A 22,673-nucleotide genomic window follows, 5' to 3' on the forward strand; every position below is an offset into this window, starting at 1 on the left:
GATTAGTTTGGTATGATGCAGGGCTATGGGGAGAGAGAGGGGCAGTGGGATTAGTTTGGGATTGATACAGGACTATGGGAAGAGAGCGGGGCAGTGGGATTAGTTTGTGATTGATACAGGGCTATGGGGAGAGAGCGGGGCAGTGGGATTTGTTTGGGATTGATACAGTGCTATGGGGAGAGAGCGGGCAGTGGGATTAGTTTGGGATTGATACAGGGCTATGGGGAGAGAGCGGAGCAGTGGGAATAATTTGAGATTGATACAGGGCAATGGGGAGAGAGCGGGGCAGTGGGATTAGTTTGGGATTGATACAGGGCTATGGGGAGAGAGCGGGGCAGTGGGATTCCTTTGGGAATGATACAGGGCTATGGGGAGAGAGCGGGGCAGTGGGATTAGTTTGGGATTGATACAGAGCTATGGGGAGAGAGCGGGGCAGTGAGTTTAGTTTGGGATTGATACTGGGCTATGGGGAGAGAGCGGGGTAGTGGGATTAGTTGGGGATTGATTCAGGGCTATGGGGAAGAGAGCGGGCAGTGGGATTAGTTTCGGATTGATACAGCGCTATGGGGTGAGAGCGAGCAGTGGGATTAGTTTGGGATTGACAGGGCTATGAGGATAGAGCGTGGCAGTGGGATTAGTTTGGGATTGACAGGGCTATGGGGAGAGAGCTGGGCAGTGGGATTACTTTGTGATTGATACAGAGCTTTGGGGAGAGAGCGGGACAGTGGGAGTAGTTTGGGATTGATACAGTGCTATGGGGAGAGAGCGAGGCAGTGGGATTAGTTTGGGATTGGTACAGGGCTATGGGGAGAGAGCAGGGCAGTGGGATTAGCTTGGGATTGATATAGGGCTATGGGGAGACAGTGGGGCAGTTAGATTAGTTTGGGATTGATACAGGGCTATGGGGAGAGAGCGGGGCACTGGGATTAGTTTGGGATTGATACAGTGCTATGGGGAGAGAGCGGGCAGTGGGATTAGATTGGGATTGATACAGGGCTATGGGGAGAGAGCAGAGCAGTGGGATTAATTTGAGATTGATACAGGGCAATGGGGAGAGAGCGGGGCAGTGGGATTAGTTTGAGATTGATACAGGGCTATGGGGAGAGAGCGGGGCAGTGGGATTCGTTTGGGAATGATACAGGGCTATGGGGAGAGAGCGGGGCAGTGGGATTAGTTTGGGATTGATACAGGGCTATGGGGAGAGAGCGGGGCAGTGAGTTTAGTTTGGGATTGATACTGGGCTATGGGGAGAGAGCGGGGTAGTAGGATTAGTTGGGGATTGATTCAGGGCTATGGGGAAGAGAGCGGGGCAGTGGGATTAGTTTGGGATTGATACAGGGCTATTGGGAGAGAGCGGGGCTGTGGGATTAGTTTGGGATTTATACAGGGCTCTGGGGAGACAGTGGGGCAGTGGGATTAGTTTGGGATTGATACAGGACTATGGGAAGAGAGCGGGGCAGTGGGATTCGTTTGGGATTGATACAGGGCTATGGGGAGAGAGCGGGGCAGTGGGATTTGTTTGGGATTCATACAGCGCTATGGGGTGAGAGCGGGCAGTGTGATCAGTTTGGGATTGACAGGGCTATGGGGAGAGAGCTGGGCAGTGGGATTACTTTGTGATTGATACAGGGCTTGGGTCAGAGAGCGGGACAGTGGGAGTAGTTTGGGATTGATACAGTGCTATGGGGAGAGAGCGAGGCAGTGGGATTAGTTTGGGATTGATACAGGGCTATGGGGAGACAGCGGAGCGGGGGGATTAGTTTGGGATTGATACAGCGCTATGGGGAGAGGGCGGGGCAGTGGGATTAGTTTGGTATGATGCAGGGCTATGGGGAGAGAGAGGGGCAGTGGGATTAGTTTGGGATTGATACAGGACTATGGGAAGAGAGCGGGGCAGTGGGATTAGTTTGGGATTGATACAGGGCTATGGGGAGAGAGCAGGGCAGTGGGATTAGCTTCAAATTTATACAGGGCTATGGGGAGACAGTGGGGCAGTTGGATTAGTTTGGGATTGATACAGGGCTATGGGGAGACAACGGGACAGTGGGATTAGTTTGGGATTGATACAGGGCTATGGGGAGAGAGCAGGGCAGTGGGATTAGTTTGGGATTGATACAGGGCTACGGGGAGAGAGAGGGGCAGTAGGTTTAGTTTGGTATGATGCAGGGCTATGGGGAGAGAGCGGGGCAGTGGGATTAGTTTGGGATTGAAACAGGGCTATGGGGAGACAGCGGAGCGGGGGGATTAGTTTGGGATTGATACAGCGCTATGGGGAGAGGGCGGGGCAGTGGGATTGGTTTGGTATGATGCAGGGCTATGGGGAGAGAGAGGGGCAGTGGGATTAGTTTGGGATTGATACAGGACTATGGGACGAGAGCGGGGCAGTGGGATTAGTTTGGGATTGATACAGGGCTATGGGGAGAGAGCGGGGCAGTGGGATTTGTTTGGGATTCATACAGCGATATGGGGTGAGAGCGGGCAGTGGGATTAGTTTGGGATTGACAGGGCTATGAGGATAGAGCGTGGCAGTGGGATTAGTTTGGGATTGACAGGGCTATGGGGAGAGAGCTGGGCAGTGGGATTACTTTGTGATTGATACAGAGCTTTGGGGAGAGAGCGGGACAGTGGGAGTAGTTTGGGATTGATACAGTGCTATGGGGAGAGAGCGAGGCAGTGGGATTAGTTTGGGATTGATACAGGGCTATGGGGAGAGAGCGGGGCAGTGGGATTAGCTTGGGATTGATACAGGGCTATGGGGAGACAGTGGGGCAGTTAGATTAGTTTGGGATTGATACAGGGCTATGGGGAGACAGCGGGACATTGGGATTAGTTTGGGATTGATATAGGGCTATGGGGAGAGAGCAGGGCAGTGGGATTAGTTTGGGATTGTTACAGGGCTATGGGGAGAGAGCGGGGCACTGGGAATAGTTTGGGGTTGATACAGGGCTATGGGGAGAGAGAGGGGCAGTAGGTTTAGTTTGGTATGATGCAGGGCTATGGGGAGAGAGCAGGGCAGTGGGATTAGTTTGGGATTGATACAGGGCTATGGGGAGACAGCGGAGCGGGGGGATTAATTTGGGATTGATACAGCGCTATGGGGAGAGGGTGGGGCAGTGGGATTAGTTTGGTATGATGCAGGGCTATGGGGAGAGAGAGGGGCAGTGGGATTAGTTTGGGATTGATACAGGACAATGGGAAGAGAGCGGGGCAGTGGGATTAGTTTGGGATTGATACAGGGCTATGGGGAGAGAGCAGGGCAGTGGGATTTGTTTGGGATTGATACAGTGCTATGGGGAGAGAGCGGGCAGTGGGATTAGTTTGGGATTGATACAGGGCTATGAGGAGAGAGCGGAGCAGTGGGATTAGTTTGAGATTGATACAGGGCAATGGGGAGAGAGCGGGGCAGTGGGATTAGTTTGGGATTGATACAGGGCTATGGGGAGAGAGCGGGGCAGTGGGATTCGTTTGGGAATGATACAGGGCTATTGGGAGAGAGCGGGGCAGTGGGATTAGTTTGGGATTGATACAGGGCTATGGGGAGAGAGCGGGGCAGTGAGTTTCGTTTGGGATTGATACTGGGCTATGGGGAGAGAGCGGGGCAGTGGGATTAGCTTGGATTGATACAGGGCTATGGGGAGACAGCGGAGCGGGGGGATTAGTTTGGGATTGATACAGGGCTATGGGGAGAGAGTGGGGCAGTGGGATTAGTTTGGTATGATGCAGGGCTATGGGAAGAGAGCGGGGCAGTGCGATTAGTTTGGGATTGATACAGGGCTATGGGGAGAGAGCGGGGCAGTGGGATTAGTTTGAGATTGATACAGCGCTATGGGGAGAGAGCGGGCAGTGGGATTAGTTTGGGATTGATACAGGGCTATGGGGAGAGAGCGGGGCAGTGGGATTAGTTTGGGATTGATACAGGGCTATGGGGAGAGAGCGGGGCAGTGGGATTAGTTTGGGATTGATACAGCGCTATGGGGAGAGAGCGCGGCAGTGGGATTAGTTTGGGATTAATACAGGGCTATGGGGAGAGAGCGGGGCAGTGAGTTTAGTTTGGGATTGATACTGGGCTATGGGGAGGGAGCGGGGCAGTAGGATTAGTTTGGATTGATACAGGGCTATGGGGAGAGAGCGGGGCAGTGGGATTAGTTTGGGATTGATACAGGGCTATGGGGAGAGAGCAGGGCAATGGGATTCGTTTGGGATTGATACAGGGCTATGGGGAGAGAGCGGGGCAGTGGGATTAGTTTGGGATTGATACAGGGCTATGGGGAGAGAGCGGGGCAGTGGGATTAGTTTGGGATTGATACAGGGCTATGGGGAGAGAGCGGGGCAGTGGGATTAGTTTGGGTTTGATACAGGGCTATGGGGAGAGAGCGGGCAGTGGGATTAGTTTGGGTTTGATACAGGGCTATGGGGAGAGAGCGGGACAGTGGGATTAGTTTGGGATTGATACAGGGCTATGGGGAGAGAGCGGGGCAGTGGGATTAGTTTGGGATTGATACAGGGCTAAGGGGAGAGAGTGGGGCAGTGGGATTAGTTTGGGATTGATATCGGGCTATGGGGAGAGAGCGGGACAGTGGGATTAGTTTGGGTTTGATACAGCGCTATGGGGAGAGAGCGGGGCAGTGGAATTAGTTTGGGATTGATGCAGGGCTATGGGGAGAGAGCGGGGCAGTGGGATTAGTTTGGGATTGATACGGCGCTGTGGGGAGAGAGCGGGGCAGTGGGATTAGTTCTGAACTGCTCTTGCAATGAGTCGGCACAGACACGATCGGCTGAATCGCCTGCTTCTGCGCTGCGGACCTCTAAACCCCTTTATTCGCTCGCTCCGCCCTGAAGTGCCTCACTTACGTTTTAAGAGCTTGAGCATTCGCTGAGCCGTCTTCCTGGCAGTGCTCTGCCTTTCATCGGCCGCACGGTAGCGCTTGTACGGGTCACGTCCCTCCTCGGCCCTCTCCTGCTCCAGCTTCCCGCCCCCTCTCCCCGTCTCGCTGGCCGGAGCCGGGCTGCCTGGCGCCTCAGTTTCCTCCCTCGTCTCGTCCTTGTCCAGGTCATTCTTCTCCGAATAAGGAGGCATCTGCGATCCGGAGCAGGCGGCTGCTGGCGGCCTGGGTTTCGGTTTCTCGTCGTGACTGGCCCGGGGTGGGGGGTCTGGATTCCACTGACTGCTTCTGCAGCCGGAGGGTGTGCTGCTAGTTATTGGTTAATCCCTTTTTATATAACCCGACTTCCATAGTCAAACTCTAGATCAAACCAGTCTGGCCCGTCCATTCTGACCTCCCCTTCTCGATTGGCTCTCTGTTGTTGCAAGGACTCTGTGTGTGTGTGTGTGTGTTTTATCACAACAGTGTTGTTCTGAGCTCGCAACTCCCTGATTACAAAGTGCTTCAGCAACGAAGTTGCAGCAAGTCAGGAGTCACCGTTGATAAAGTGCTCAGGGAAAAGTTAAGTACGTGCTTGGGCTTATAAAGGGCCCTTCACAGTGTTAATCCCATCCAACAGAGGCTGGTAATTGCAAAGGGATGGAGAAATTGCTGATCCGAATCAGAGCTGGTGAGGTGGCCGATCGCTGCCCCCTCCCCCCACGGTGCTTAGCGACACAACGCTGGCTTGAACGGACTGTTCTCCCATGCTGGTCACCTCACAGTGCCGCCACTTCCACCCTCTGCCAGTACGTCGGAGACGGAAAGCACTTGCAATAATTTGGTCTCCTTATCTGAGGAAGGACTGAGTTGCCTTGGAGGCGGTGCTACGAAGGTTCACCAGTTTGATCCCTGGGATGGGGGGGTTGTCCTATGAGCAAAGCTTGAGTAGATTGGGCCCATATTCTCTGGAGTTTAGAAGAATCAGAGATGATCTCATTGAAACATACAAGATTCTGAGGAGGATTGACAGTAAATGCTGAGATTGTTTCCCCCTGGCTGGAGAGTCTAGAACCAGGGGGCACAGACTCAGGATAAGGGGTCGGCCATTTAGGACTGAGATGAAGAGGAATTTCTTCACTCAGAGGGTTGTAAATCTTTGGAATTATCTACCCCCAAGGTCCGTGGATGCTGAATCGTTGAGTATATTCAAGGCTGAGATCGATAGATTTTTGGCCACGAAGGGAATCAAGAGATCAGGCGGGAAAGTGGAATTGAGATCGAAGATCAGCCATGATCTTATTGAGTGGCGGAGCAGGCTCGAGGGGTCGTATGGCCGACTCCTGCTCCTAGTCCTTATGTTCTTATAATACAGCACCTTTTCACCTCCTCAGGACGTCCCAAAACGCTTTGCAGCCAATGGATGACTTTGTGAAGTGCTGTAACGTAAAGGAAATGCGGCAGCCAATTTGCGCACAGCAAGCTCCCACAAACAGCAATGTGATAATGACCAGATAATCTGGTTTTTGTGATGTTGATTGAGGGATAAATATCGGCCCCAGGACACCGGGGAGAACTCCCCCTGCTCGTCTTCCAATAGTGCTGCAGGATCTTTTACGTCCACCCGAGAGGGTTTAACGTCTCGTCCGAAAGACGGCACCTCCGACAGTGCGGCGCTCCCTCAGCACTGCACTGGGCGTGTTGGCCTGGATTAAGTGCTCCTGACTCTGGAGTGGGACTTGAACCCACGACCTTCATGACTGCCAGATGAGAGTGCGACCCACTAAATGGTATAATCTCCCGTCATTATAAGCCTCCTGGGCATCTTCTTTTAAAATTTACTGAATCCTCTCGAATTTTCTTCCTGAGTCAATCCTCGGAAACAGTTCACAGGCACCAGCAGTCCTCTGGCACCTCACCCGACAGACGCACAAACACACATGCACACGTGGATCAGAGAAGTTTACGGCACAGAAGGAGGCCATTGGGCCCATCGTGTCCGTGCTGGACGACAAAGAGCCATCCAGCCTAATCCCACTTTCCAGCTCTTGGTCCGTAGCCCTGCAGGTTACGGCACTTCAAGTGCCTATCCAAGTACTTTTTAAATGCGATGAGGGTTTCTGCCTCTACCACCCTCTCAGGCAGTGAGTTCCAGACCCCCACCACCCTCTGGGTGAAAAAAAGTTCTCCTCAACTCCCCTCTAAACCTTCTACTAATTACATTAAATGTCTGCCCCCTGGTTATCGACCTCTCTGCTAAGAGCCATAGAATGGTTACAGCACAGAAGGAGGCCATTCGACTCGTCGAGTCCGTGCCGGCTCTCTGCAAGAGCACCTCAACTAGTCCCACTCCCCCGCCCTTTCCCCGTACCCCTGCAAAATTTTTTCCTTCAGGTACTTATCCAACTCCCTTTTGAAAGCCACGATTGAGTCTGCCTCCACCGCCCTCTCGGGCAGTGCATTCCAGATCCTAAACACTCGCTGCGTTAAAATGTTTTTCCTCATGTCGCCTTTGGTTCTTTGGCCAATCGCCTTAAATCTGTGTCCTCTGTGTTCTCGACCCTTCCGCCAATGGGAACAGTTTCCCTCTATCTACTCTGTCCAGACCCCTCATGATTTTGAACACTATTATCAAATCTCCTCTCAACTTTCTCTGCTCTAAGGAGAACAACTCCAGTTTCTCCAGTCTATCCACGTAACTGAAGTCCCTCATCCCTGGAATCATTCTTGTAAATCTTTTCTGTACCCTCTCTAAGGCCTTCACATCTTCCCAGAATTGGACACAATACTCCAGTTGAGGTCGAACCAGTGTTTTATACAGGCTCATCATAATTTCCACACTTTTGTACTTTATACCTCTATTTATGAAGCCCAGGATCCCATGTGCTTTTTTAAGCGTTTTCTCAACCTGCCCTGCCACCTTCAACGATTTGTGCACACATACCCCCAGGTCTCTCTGTTCCTGCACCCACTTTAGGATTGTACCCTTTAGTTTATATCGCCTCTCCTCATTCTTCCTACCAAAATGTATCACTTCACACTTTTCTGCATTAAATTTCATCTGCCACGTGTCCGCACATTCCACCAGCCTATGTCCTCGTGAAGTCTATCACTATCCTCCTCACTGTTCACTATACTTCCAAGTTTTGTGTCATCTGCAAATTTTGAAATTGTGCCCTGTACAGCCAAGTCCAAAGGGAAATATGTCCTTCCTATCCACTGTATCTAGGGCCCTCATAACATGCACACACACACTTACGCATACACAAACGTGCATCCAACAATGGCCACTGGATAGTGATCCGGAGCAGGAGCCCTGGCTGATTTGCATTCCCTGCTCTCTCTGACTCACAGGCCAATGTGGCTCAGTACCCCTCAGCCCCACTGCCCCTCTACCCACAGGACCGTGGGGGAGTGGGTGGGCGGGGGGGAGAGCCATGGAAAACGTCGCTGTCCTTAATCCGCGAAACAGCAACCCAGGAGCCTGTGGATTTTGCGGTGAGTGACGGGGTTGACAGGGCTGCATTGTGGCCAGTACAGAGCTTCTTAATTCTGAATTTATTCCAACTGAGAAAATTGAAAACAAGGATTAAGTGCTGGGCCGAATAAATTCCAGGACTTTAACCTCTGAGTTCCTGACTGTACGGTACAAACAACACAGCACACTGTGGCTGCGGAATAACCTCATTGTTTGAAATGCTGAGTTTCCCTGCTCCTCCTCGGTGCGATGGTGTGAACCCTTTCCCGGGGCTGCTTGCCACCTCGTCCAGGTGGTCACTGACGTAAGAAAACTACTAGGCACTTGGTCTAAGCGTTAAACAAGGCTTTAATCAACTGTTTTACAACATGGAGGTCTAGTTGTGTCCTTCACTAGTTCCTGTTAAGAATGTCCTGCGCAAGCTGGGCCCATGCCCGAGTATTTATACTCTCCCTGGACAGCGCCACCCGCAGGCCGCTCAGTGTTATTTCATAAGTCTTTCTTTCATGAATGACTGATTCATGTCAACCACGACTTGGGTCTGAGCCGCAGCGGTTGAGCAGCGGGCTGTTCGACCGCAGGAGAGGGGCGCCATCGCAACCCAGCCCAGGCCGGTTCTCAGCCGTGGTCTGCACTTTACCAGCAGACGGACGGTGATCAGGAGCCAGGGAGCCCTGGCGTTTCCCCCCCACCTCCCCCCCCCTCCGTCCCTGCAAACGCAGGGGTAGTGAAGACCCGAAATGTAACCTCCCCCCCACCCCCCCACACACCACCACCGGCAACTGACACAACACAGAGCAGGGGATCCAACACGGGCGGTGGGGGGGTCTTTGCTGATATGCACAGTATAGCTGCAGGCTGGATAAGCTCAATGAGCCATTGGGAGGCTGAAGGGTAAGGGCCGGGGGTGGTGGGGGGTGGAGTTCAATCAGTCAGAAACAACAACTTGCACCTTTAACGTAGTATAACGTCCCAAGGCGCTTCACAGGAGCGTTAGCAAGCAAAATTTGACACCGAGCCACATAAGGAGAAATTAGAACATAAGAACTAGGAGCAGGAGTAGGCCATACGGCCCCTCGAGCCTGCTCCGCCATTCAGGCTAAGATCACGGCTGATCATCAACCTCAGCTCCACTTTCCCGCCCGATCCCCATATCCCTCGATTCCCCTAGAGTCCAAAAATCTATCGATCTCTGTCTTGAATATACTCAACGACTGAGCCTCCACAGCCCTCTGGGGCAGAGAATTCCAAAGATTCACTACCCTCTGAGTGAAGAAATTTCTCCTCATCTCAGTCTTAAATGGCCGACCCCTTATCCTGAGACTATCCCCCTGGTTCTAGACACTCCAGCCAGGGGAAACAACCTCTCAGCATCTACCCTGTCAATCCCCTTCAGAATCTTGTATGTTTCAATGAGATCACCTCTCATTCTTCTAAACTCCGGAGTGTAGAGGCCCATTCTACACAATCTCTCCTCAAAGGACAGCCCTCTCACCCCAGGAATCAATAGGGCAGATGACCAAAAGCTTGGTCAAAGAGGTAGGTTTTAAGGAGGATCTTGAAGGAGGAGGGAGAGGCGGAGAGGTTTAGGGAGGGAATTCCGGAGCTTGGGGCTTCGGCAGCTGAAGGCACGGCCAACCAATGGTGGAGCAAAGATATTCGGGGGATGCGCAAGAGAGATAAAGTTGAGATGATTCAAACTAGAACAAAAAGAAGAGAAGAGAATTCCTAAATGGTGACTGACGTAATAAAACTCACTTGGTTTGAGTATAAAGCAAGGCTTTAATCAACTTGTTTCAGAACATGGAGGTCTAGTTGTACTTCACTAGTTCCTGTCTTACAAAATGTCCCTCGCAAGCTGGGCCCACGCCCGAGTATTTATACTCCTTGGACGGCGCCACCAGCTGGCCGTCCAGCGTTATTTCATAAGTAGTTTCTTGATGATGGAGGTTTATAACAGTGACGACAACAGGGATTGGGGAACATTCCACATATTAGCACCAGATATATCAACACAGGAGGCCGTTTGGCCCATCCTGCCTGTGAAAGAGCTCTCCGATTAGTCCCACTCTCCCCCTGCTCTTTCCCCCACAGCCCTGCAAATTTTTCCTCTTCAAGTATTTTTCAAATTCCTTTTTTGAAAGCTGCTATTGAATCGGCTTCCGCCGCACATTCAGGCAGCGCGTTCCAGAGAGTAACAACAGGTATGAAAGCTGATAAAAGTTCACTGTTTGATTCTGAGGTCAGAACCTTCGCCTCTCTCTCCGCAAGAAGGAGGACTGAAGCAGGTCGGGCCAGGCTAGATCGGGCTCCTTCGCGGGGCCAGGAACATGAAATGAGATAGGCGCAGAATGACAAAGGGCCTTAAACGTCAGTGCTCACCTGTGCAGGTAGGCCCTTTGAAATCCGACTACTGGTAAATTGTGAAATTAAATCTAACAAGGCTGTTCCTCCATTCAATTAGATCATGGCCGAGCTGTACCTCAACCCCATTCGCCCACCTTAGCTCCATATCCCTCGATACCCTTACATAAGAACATAAGAAATAGGAGCAGGAGTCGGCCATTTGGCCCTTCGACCCTGCTCTGCCATTCAATAAAATCGTGGCTGATCTTCTACCTCATCTCCACTTTCCTGCACTATCCCCATATCCCTTGATTCCCTTAATATTCAAAAATCTATCGATCTCTGTCTTGAATATACTCAACGACTGAGCCTCCACAGCCCTCTGGGGTAGAGAATTCCAAAGATTCACCCCGCTCTGAGTAAAGAAATTCCTCCTCATCTCAGTCCTAAATGGCCGACCCCTTATTCTGAGACTGTGACCCCGAGTTCTAGACTTCCCAGCCAGGGGGAAACATCCTCCCTGCATCTACCCTGCCGAGCCCTGTAAGAATTTTGTATGTTTGAATGAGATCACTTCTCATTCTTCTAAACTTTTGAAAATATAGGCCTAGTCTACTCAATCTCTCCTCATAGGACAATCCCCCATCCCAGGAACCAGTCTGGTGAACCTTCATTGCACTCCCTCTATGGCAAGTATATCCTTCCTTAGGTAAGGAGACCAAACAAAAATCCATCAATCTCAAGTCTTGATAGTTCCAATTGACCCCCAGTATCCACAGCCTTTTGGGGGAGAGAGTTCCAGGTTTCTACGACCCTTTGTGTGAAAAAAGTGCCTCCTGATTTCACTTCTAGCTCTAATTTTAAGGTTAAGCCTCCTTGTTCTTGCTTCCACACCGCCGTCCCCCCCCCGCCCCCGCCACAGGAAACAGTTTCTCCCTATCTACCCCATCGAATCCTTTCATGATTTTTTTGAAACACCTCGATCAGATCGCCCCATAAGCTTCTAAATTCTAGGGAATACAGGGCACGTTTTTGCCACCTGCCCTGGTAAGTTAGCCCCGTAATGTAGGAAACTCTGTCGTGAGTCAAATCGAAGTAGGCCTCCACCTTTGACTCCTGTCGTCGCGGTAACAGCGAAGGCCGTTGTAAAATGGAATCGCAATTCTCCCGGGCTCTGCTCCTGGGCTCCTATCCCGTTCCCCCGGGAATAACACCGGGGCGCTTAACGAGTTAAAATTTTCCATCAAGTTGGCGAGTGCCAGATGAGCTGCTTAAAATTTCAGGGAGACTGAGATCCTGTGTTCAGACAGAAGTGTTTCACAGTGCATTCATGTGAACGCGAAGGGACAGCAGGGGGTTGAAAGAAAAAGACCCTGTACTTTCTTTTTAAACCTTGCGTCGCATTTTGCCCGCCATCCCTCCCCTCCCCTGAAAGAGCTGGCTCTTGCCCGTCCCGCTGCCGCCAGCACCCCTCCCGTACCTCGCTCAAGCGTCGCGCTTCATGGCTGAGCCCGGACAGAGAGTATCGACCGGCTGTCCTACCATGGGGGGGGGGGGCGGGAAAGCACAGCTAATTCCCCTCCCCCGCAGACGGCCTCCGTTACTGAATTACTTGCTCACACAAACAGATGATCTGTGACGTAAGAAAACTACTAAGCACTTGGTTGGAGTATAAAACAAGGCTTTAATCAACTGTTTCACAACCATGAGTTCTAGTTACATCACTAGTTCCTGGTTACAGAAACATCCTGAGCAAGCTGGGCCCACGCCCGAGTATTTATACTTTCCTTGAACGGCGCCACCAGCTGGCCGCCCAGTGTTATCTCATGGGTGTGGGAGAAATGGGTTTTGCTTCTTCGGACACTGGCACCAGTACTGGGACAGGAGGGAGCTGTTCCATTGGGACGGACTCCACTTGGCCAGTGCTGGGACTAGAGTCCTGGCGAATCATATAACTAGGGCTGTAGAGAGGGCTTTAAACTAATTAGTGGGGGGAAGGTTTCTAGAGAGCAAATAATAGAAATGACAACAGAGAAGGTCATAGACTTAGATAGCAGTGGGGGAATTAAAAAACAGAATGTGTCAGGAAGGGACAGAAGGTATGGAGCAAAAAGTAAAGTACTAAAAAGGGAAAAAACAGGAACTAAGTGTTACAAAACATATTTGAAAGTTCTATATCTGAATGCACGTAGCATTCGTAACAAAATGAATGAGTTAACGGCACAAATAATGACATATGGGTATGATATTGTGGCCATTACAGAAACATGGCTGCAGGGTGACCATGACTGGGAATTAAACATACCAGGTTATTTAACAATCAGGAAGGACAGGCAGGAAGGGAGAGGAGGTGGGGTGGCTATGTTAATAAAGGAAGTGTTGTGTATGTACCTTTAAGAGAATAACTGGTCTCAGACTGCAGTACCGGCAGTGACCACCCCTGTATAAAAGGCGCTAGAGAGCCTCTGTTTTGTTAGATTCGTTTATGCCTTTCACCAGTAAAGTTCTGTTTGTTTCTCTCCTGCTAGTCCGTGTCTCAATCATTCACGGACTTAACACTGGCGACGAGTTAGAAACGAACTTACCTGCAACTCAGCAGCAGCTCCGACGACGTGTTGAAGGTCGGAGCCAGAAGAAAAAGAAAAAAAAAATAGGCCATTGAAACTCGAGAAACGGGCGTCGACCGTCAATCATCGATTTCAAGACTTGCAGGAGAGACTGTCCAGAGCCAGGCTGGGTTCCTCGGTCCGTGGTTTCCCAGCTAATCGGGCTGGTGGCAGGTAGTGCTCTGATCCTTCCTGGGCTGCAACGGGGCCGGGCAGCGAGTCGGGAAGCAAGGAGAGAGAGAGAGAGGGTGGAGCATACAGGGCGCGGCCGGTGTTTCGAAGCTGGGCAGCGTTCGGACCTCAGAAGAGGGAGGGAAGTGTCCCAGAGGGTCCGCTCCATGACGGGAAGATAATAAAAGAAAACGAATTAATATTTAACGCGCAGGAAACCGTGGAAAGCAGCGCTAACAACAGCGGGGAAGCAGGAAAAGCGCGGGAGGCGCCATTTTGTTAAATCGGAGAAGAAGGCAAAGCGCGGGAGGCGCCATTTTAGATTTGCAAGATGCCGAAGACTGGCTGTATCACTGCTTTTGATAATACATTAGAGGACTGGACCACGTATGTGGAAAGAGTAGAGGTATATTTCGAGGCAAACGATATAGCGGAGGGGAAAAAGGCATCGGTATTGTTAAACTTAATGGGCGCTAGAACGTACGGCCTATTGCGGGACCTGATTACTCCAGCCAAACCGAAGGCGAAGAGTTTTAACGAAATTGTTGCTGTTCTACAGGAGCACTTAAACCCTGCACCGCTGTTGATAGCAGAAAGATTTAAATTCCACAGGAGAACTCAGCACAAAGATGAGAGCAATGCTGAGTATCTTACGGAACTACGCAAGCTATCAAAGCACTACCAGTTCGGAGCAGGACTGGCAGATACCCTACGGGACAAATTTGTCTGTGGACTCCTGAGTGAAGGAACACAGAAGAAGTTACTCGCAGAAAAAGAGCTGACGCTAGATAAGGCTTTCAGCGTGGCAATATCGTATGAAGCAGCAGCCAGGGGAGCTGCAGAAATTCAACAAAAACCACAGGAATACGGCACCCACGAAATGACACGGGAATTTGCAAAATGTTATCGCTGCGGCAGAACTAACCATGACCAGAAGGACTGCTGGTCCAAAGACAAAATATGCAGACAATGCGGAAAGATTGGACACATTGCACAAGTTTGTAGGTCTGGGAAGAAGACCAGCGACAACAAAAAGGCTACTAAGGAACCGTACAGGAAAGTACAAAAGATGACGGACAGTAGTTCCGAAGACCAGATGAGCGATAGTGAATCCGGAAACAGAAGACTAAGCTGTCTCAAACTTCACAATGTAATCGCAAAAGAGGATCACCGAACCATTTGGGTCACTCTCACGATAGCAGGGTCCCAAGTTAAAATGGAATTGGATACAGGATCAGCGCTAACCGTCATGAATCGACGCGACTACGAGCGGCTATTTTCACACATACCCTTGAGAGAGACATCCATCATCTTGACGACGTATACGGGGCAAAAAGTATACCCCAGAGGAAAAATAAGGGTGCCTGTCGAATACAATGGCAAGAAAATACGGAAATTGTATCTCTACATACTGCCAAATGGTGGACCACCGTTATTGTGACGGGAATGGATCAGGAAGATAAACTTAGATTGGCATTCCATTCATGCAATGACGGTGGACGGTAAAAAAAGATGAAGACGTCACTCCTGGACGACTGTCAACAATCTTAGCTAACGCCAAAGAGGTATTTCAACAAGAACTGGGCACGCTTAAAGGCGTAACCGCCTCGATAAAAATAGAAGAGAATGCAGTTCCCAAGTTTTTCAAAGCGAGACCGGTACCATATGCAATTCGCCCAGCCGTCGAGGCAGAGCTGGAGAATCTGGAGAAATGGGCGTGTTGTCTAAGGTCGACTGGAGCGAGTGGGCAACAACCATCGTTCCTGTCATGAAGAAAACGTTAACCAATAAGTCCGGAGAGCCAAGGAAGATTCGCATCTGTGGGGATTTCAAGGTGACGGTGAACCCTGTCCTTCGCACAGTACAATATCCTCTTCCAAGGATAGAAGACATCTTCGCCTCGCTGTCTGGAGGGAAGCGTTTTACAAAAATTGACCTAGCACAAGCATATTTGCAGATGGAGGTTGAAGAGTCCTCTAGGAAGTATCTCACGATAAACACTCACAAAGGTCTTTACCAGTATCATTGATTGGTATTCGGAGTAGCATCTGCTCCGGCGATATGGCAAAGAGCGATGGAACAAGTCCTGCAAGGGATTCCAGGGACTCAGTGTTACTTGGACGACATCCTTGTAACAGGTGAAGATGACAGTGAACACCTTAACAACCTGGAGCAGGTGCTCACTAGACTACGGGAACATGGGCTGCGAGCCAACCGCCCCAAGTGCGAATTTTTTAAGAAACAGATATCGTATTGTGGCCACGTGATCGATGAAGAGGGGTTACATAAGTCCCCTGACAAAATTGAAGCGGTTGTTAAGGCCCCAGCGCCTGAAAATGTGTCGCAGCTGAGGTCATTCCTCGGGTTGGTGAATTACTATCATAAGTTTTTGCCGAATTTGTCGACAATTCTGCACCCACTGAACGCCCTGCTACGAACGGGGGTAGCATGGAAATGGAGCGATGATTGTAAGCGTGCTTTTCAGAAGAGTAAGGACTTAATCACTTCAAAGGAAGTATTGGCTCACTACAACCCAGCACTGCCAATCAGGCTGGCGTGTGATGCGTCTCCCTACGGCATTGGGGCGGTACTGTCACATAAATTCCTTGATGGTTCGGAGAGGCCGATAGCTTTTGCGTCACGCTCGTTAACTTCTGCCGAGCGTAACTACGCCCAGATTGACAGAGAGGCCCTCAGCCTAGTGTGGGGGGTGAAGAAGTTCAATCACTATCTGCACGGTCAAAAATTTACTCTACTAACCGATCATCAACCTCGTCTCCATTTTCAACCCTCAGAAGGGCGTACCGATAATGACAGCACAACGGCTGCAGAGATGGTCCCTTTTCCTAGGGGCACACCAATATGACATCGAGTACAAAGGAACTAAACAGCATGGAAATGCTGATGGATTGTCACGTCTACCGTTGCCGACGGTGGAAGAAGAAGACCTTGCAGTGGATCCAATGGAGTTATTCCACTCGACCATAGTCGAATGTCTCCCTGTGACGAATGCAAACATAGAAAAGGAAACACGGAATGACCCGACACTATCACGGGTCTATGATTTAACGGTGAAGGGATGGCCAGCACATGGCGAACCACTGCTGCCAGCATTCTCGCCGAGAAGAGAACAGCTGTCAGTGTGCAGAGGAACCTTGATGTGTGGATCCAGAGTAGTAATTCCACCTAAGTTGACGGATAGAGTGCTCAATGAGCTTCATGAGGGTCATCTGGGTGGGGTAAAAATGAAGAGCTTAGCCAGAGCGTTTGTGTGGTGGCCGGGAATCGATAGAGAAATCGAAGAGATGACCAAGAGCTGTGCAGGATGCCAGAAGGTCCAAAACGCCCCACCACAAGCTCCTCTGCATCCATGGGAGCGGCCCTCATCTCCATGGCAAAGGGTGCACATTGATTTTGCTGGTCCCTTCATGGACTCGATGTTTTTAATTGCGGTGGATGCACATTCAAAGTGGCCAGAGGTAATAAAAATGTCCTCAACCACCACGGAAAAAACTATCACAGTTTTACGAACCATATTCGCCAGGAATGGGCTGCCTGAACAGATTTGCTCTGACAATGGACCACAGTTTGTGTCTGAAGAGTTCCGGAGGTTCTTAAAGAACAATGGTGTTAAGCATTACACATCTGCCCCATATCATCCAGCCACTAATGGATTGGCCGAGAGGTTTGTCCAAACATTCAAGAAGGCTATCAAGGCAATGTGTAATGAAGATATACCCCTACAACACAAGGTGGACAACTTCTTGTTTGCCTACCGGAATGCGACACATGCGGTTACCAACCAAACTCCAGCCATGATGTTCTTCAATCGAAGACTACGATGCCGCTTGGATTTGGTTAAGCCAAACGTCCGAAGAGATGTGGAGAACAGGCAGTTTAAGAATATGAATGAAAGGCCGACCAGGAGTTTTAAGATAGGTCAACCAGTTTTGGCCCGGGACTACCGCACTGAGAAATGGCAGCCAGGAACGATTTATACACGACAAGGACCTCTCATGTATACCGTGGACGTTGGGGAGAGCATTGTAAGACGACATGCTGACCAGATTCTAGAGTCACTGGAAAACGTCAACTCCACACCACGATCTGATACACCTGGTAATGAAATCGACGTTCCAATTGCAGCTACCGCAGAACCGGTAATATTGGAAGCAGATGAACCAAACAATGACATTGATTCCGACTCAACATTGCCAGAAGAACCTGATACCCCAAAGAGGCGTTATCCAGACAGAATCAGGAAGTCTCCTCAAAGACTGAACTTATAATTGGTTAAACTTAACCAATGTATCTAGCAACAGTAATTGTGATTGTAATTCGTTATCATTAGTTGTTAAATGAATGTTATGTGCTGTTTATCTAAAAGGGGAGGAATTGTTGTGTATGTACCTTTAAGAGAATAACTGGTCTCAGACTGCAGTACCGGCAGTGACCACCCCTGTATAAAAGGCGCTAGAGAGCCTCTGTTTTGTTAGATTCGTTTATGCCTTTCACCAGTAAAGTTCTGTTTGTTTCTCTCCTGCTAGTCCGTGTCTCAATCATTCACGGACTTAACAGGAAGGAATCACTATAATACAGAGAAATGATATTGGGTCAAAGGAGCAGGATAGTGAAACAGTTTGGGTGGAGATAAGAATAATAAGGGGAAAAAACACTAGTGGGTGTAGTTTATAGGCCTCCGAACAGTTGCAACTCTGTTGGACGGAGTATTAATCAGGAAATAGTTGAGGCTTGTAATAAGGGAACAGCTATAATTATGGGGGATTTTAATTATCATATTAACTGGACAAATCAAATTGGGCAGAGCAGCCTTGAGGATGAGTTCATTGAGTGTATTAGGGATGGGTTTCTTGAGCAGTATGTAACTGAACCGACCAGGGGGCAAGCAACCTTAGATTTGGTCCTGTGTAATGAGACAGGATTAATTAAAAATGTCCTAGTAAAGGATCCCCTTGGAATGAGTGACCATAACATGGTTGAATTCCATATTCAATTAGAGGGTGAGAAGGTTGGATCTCAAACAAGCGTGCTGAGCTTGAATAAAGGAGACTATGAAGGTATGAGAGCGGAATTGATTAGAGTGGACTGGGAAAATAGATTAAAGGGTAAGACGGTACATGATCAGTGGTGTACATTTAAGGAGTTATTTTACAACTTCCAAAAAAAATATATTCCACTGAGGAAAAAAGGGTGTAAAAGAAAAGATAGCCATCCGTGGCTAAGTAAAGTAATTAAGGATAGTATCCGACTAAAAACAAGGGCATATAAGGTAGCCAAATCTAGTGGGAGGATGGAAGATTGGGAAGTCTTTAAAAGACAGCAAAAAATAACTAAAAGATTGATTAAGAAAGGGAAGATAGATTATGAAAGTAAATTAGCAAAAAATATAAAAACAGACAGCAAAAATTTCTAGTTATATAAAAAGAAAAAGGGTGGCTAAAGTAAATGTTGGTCCCTTAGAGGATGAGACCGGGAAATTAATGGTGGGAAACATGGAGATGGCAAAAACACTGAACAATTATTTTGTATCAGTCTTTACAGTAGAGGACACTAAGAATATCCCAACACTGGACAAACAGGGGCTCTAGGGGGGGAGGAACTAAAGACGATTAAAATCACTAAGGAAGTGGTACTTGGTAAAATAATGGGACTCAAGGCGGATAAATCCCCTGGACCTGATGGCTTGCATCCTGTGGTCTTGAGGGAAGTGACGGTAGGGATTGTGGATGCATTGGTAATAATTTTCCAAAACTCCCTGGACTCAGCAAAGGTCCCGGCAGATTGGAAAACTGCTAATGTAACACCCTTATTTAAAAAGGGTAGTAGGCAGAAGGCTGGAAACTATAGACCTGTTAGCCTAACATCTGTGGTTGGTAAAATGTTAGAGTCCATTATTAAGGAGACAGTAACGGGACATTTGGATAAACATAATTTAATAGGACAAACTCAGCATGGTTTCATGAAGGGGAAGTCATGTTTGACAAATTTGCTTGAGTTTTTTGAGGAAGTAACATACAGGGTGGATAAAGGGGAACCAGTGGACGTAGTGTATTTAGACTTCCAAAAGGCATTTGACAAGGTGCCACACAAAAGATTATTGCTCAAGATAAAAAATCACGGGATTGGGGGTAATATTCTGGCGTGGGTGGAGGATTGGCTCTCTAACAGAAAGCAGAGAGTTGGGATAAATGGTTCGTTCTCAGATTGGCAACCAGTAACTAGTGGTGTTCCGCAGGGGTCAGTGCTGGGTCCCCAACTCTTTACAATCTATATTAACGACTTGGAGGAGGGGACCGAGTGTAACATATCAAAGTTTGCAGATGATACAAAGATGGGACGGAAAGTAGTGAGTGAGGAGGACATAAAAAACCTGCAAAGGGACATAGACAGGCTAAGTAAGTGGGCAGAGATTTGGCAGATGGAATACAATACTGGAAAGTGTGAGGTTATGCACTTTGACAGGAAAAATCATAGAGCAAGTTATTATCTTAATGGCAAGAAACTGGAAAGTACTGTAGTACAAAGGGATCTGGGGGTCCTGGTGCACGAAACTCAAAACGTTAGTATGCAGGTGCAGCAAGTGATCAAGAAGGCCAATGGAATGTTGGCTTTTATTGCTAGGGGGATGGAATATAAAAACTGCAGTTGTACAAGGTATTGGTGAGACCGCACCTGGAATACTGCATACAGTTTTGGTGTCCATACTTAAGAAAAGACATACTTGCTCTCGAGTCAGTACAAAGAAGGTTCACTCGGTTAATCCCGGGGATGAGGGGGTGGTCATATGAGGAGAGGTTGAGTAGATTGGGACTCTACTCATTGGAGTTCAGAAGAATGAGAGGCGATCTTATTGAAACATATAAGATTGTGAAGGGGCTTGATCGGGTGGATGCGGTGAGGATGTTCCCAATGAAGGGTGAAACTAGAACTAGGGGGCATAATCTTAAAATAAGGGGCTGCTCTTTCAAAACTGAGATGAGGAGAAACTTCTTCACTCAGAGGGTGGTAGGTTTGTGGAATTTGCTGCCCCAGAAAGCTGTGGAAGCTACATCATTAAATAAATTTAAAACAGAAATAGATAGTTTCCTAGAAGTAAAGGGAATTAAGGGTTACGGGGAGCGGGCAGGAAATTGGACATGAGTCTAGGTTCGGAATGGTCATGGCCCTGTGGGTAGTGGAGTGGGCCCAGGGGCCGTGTCGCCTGGTTCTGCTCCTACTGTGTTCTAATTCTGTGTTAGATTTCAGGAGATGGTTTTATTCCTGTTCCTGGCTGGGGTGGAGATTGCCTTTACAGAAGGTAAGTACTGTAGAAAATATAGGGACAGAGTGATCTCCTGGAAGAATTTCGATCGCCTAGATGGGTCAGAGAGGAATTTCCCAGATTTTTTTCTCCCAAATTGGCCATTGGGTCTTTTATCTGGTTTTTCGCCTCTCCCGGGAGATCACATGGGTTCGGGTGGATGCAGAGTGATAGAAGATTTGAGGTTAGGATCAGATCAGCCATGATCTTATTGAATGGTGGAGCAGGCTCGAGGGGCCGATTGGCCTACTCTTGCTCCTATTTCTTATGTTCTTATGAGTCATTTCTACATGAATGGCAAGATTCATGACAATCTGGTCATTTACCTCATTGCTGTTTGCGGGGTCTTGCTGTGCGCAAATTGGCTGCCGCGCTTCCCTATCCGACTACACTTCGAAAGTACTTCATTGGCTGTAAAGAGCACTTTGGGACGTCCTGAGGTCGTGAAAGGCGCGGTAGAAATTTGTTCCTTCCTCCTTTCTCATTAGAATGGTACCAGGGATGAGGGACTTCAGTTATGTGTTTCAGCTGGAGTTGTTCTCCTTAGAGCAGAGAAGGTTAAGGGGAGATTTAATGGAGGTGTTCATAATTATGAGGGGTTTTGATAACGTAAATAAGGAGAAACTGTTTCCACTGGCCAGAGGGTCGGTAACCAGAGGACACAGATTTAAGATCATTTGCAAAAGAACCAGAGGGGGAGGTGAGGGGAGCTTTTTTTTTACGCAGCGAGTTGTTGTGATCTGGAACGCGCTGCCTGAAAGGGCGGTGGAAGCAGATTCAAGCGTAATTTTCAAAAGGGAATTGGATAAATACTTGAAAAGGAAAAATTTGCAGGGCTACGGGGGAAAGAGCAGGGGGGAGTGGGACTAATTGTTTAGCTCTTTCCAAGAGCCAGCACAGGCACGATGGGCCGAATGGCCTCCTTCTGTGCTGTATGATTGTATGAAGATTTGGTACCCGGGTCAATGCAGTGCCATGCCTGGGCTACAAAGGGTGTGAGATGTGAGTAATTGGAGACAGGACGTGTGGTGAGTGCAGCGAGCTCGGGGAGGAGCAGGTGACTTTAGACCTACGGTTCCCAAAGCTCTCCGCCGCCGGGAGTTGCCTCACCTCCTGTCTGGGTCTGTTGTAGACTCATTGAGAGAGATTGATTGCCATGAATGGTCAACAACTCCATTATCGTTGTATCATGCGACTCCCAGGATGGTAGAAGGCTGACTCTCGATGGACCTCGCTTTGTCCAGCAGTTTATACGAGAGCAGGTGGGGTCACTCTGTCTGTCTGTCTCCGGGGGAAATGGCTGGCCTTCGCGTGGTGGACTCACCCCTATGAAACGGGTGCGGTTGGAGAGCTGCTACATGGTGAATGAGGGTTGTTGACCCAGATCTCCCCCCCATCTCTGTGGAGGGGCGCCCTGCTTTATCGTCCCAGGCCAGCTTCTGTGACGCGCCTGAAAAATAACATCTCCTTACAAGCTGCCTGCGGCACTCACACCCCTCCGAGAGACCGGGAGCATTGCCGTCCTCTGAAAGAAAGACATTGCATTTCTATAGCGCCTTTCACACCTTAAGGCCATCCCAAAGCGATTTAGAGCCAATGAAGTACTTTTTGAAGTGGAGTCACTGTTGTAATGTGGGAAACACGGCAGCCAATTTGAGCACAGCAAGCTCCCACAAACAGCAATGTGATAATGGCCAGATCATCTGTTTTAGTGATGTTGATTGAGGGATAAATATTGCCCAGGACACTGTGGAGACCTCCCCCTGCTCTTTATCAAAGTAGTGGCCACAGGATCTTTTACATCCACCTGAGAGAGCAGATGGGGCCTCAGTTTAACGTCTCATCCGAAAGGTGGCACCTCCGACAGTGCAGCGTCCATCAGTACTGCA

General features: G+C 49.2%; 1 protein-coding gene across 1 annotated transcript in view; it reads right to left on the reverse strand.

The window, feature by feature from the left end:
• Positions 1–5,077, reverse strand: part of LOC147090578 (chloride channel protein ClC-Kb-like) — a 151,758-nt gene extending 146,681 nt beyond the window's left edge. Inside the window, exon 1 of the mRNA XM_085977326.1 lies at positions 4,852–5,077. Within this exon, the coding sequence (XP_085833452.1) occupies positions 4,852–5,077 (226 nt within the window). The remainder of the gene's footprint in view (positions 1–4,851) is intronic.
• Between the last annotated feature and the right edge of the window lie 17,596 nt (positions 5,078–22,673).

The sequence above is a fragment of the Somniosus microcephalus genome, unplaced genomic scaffold (genome assembly GCF_052327205.1).
Source record: "Somniosus microcephalus isolate GS21.2 unplaced genomic scaffold, FLI_Smic_1.0 unresolved_chr4, whole genome shotgun sequence".
In the NCBI taxonomy this organism is placed as follows: domain Eukaryota; kingdom Metazoa; phylum Chordata; class Chondrichthyes; order Squaliformes; family Somniosidae; genus Somniosus; species Somniosus microcephalus.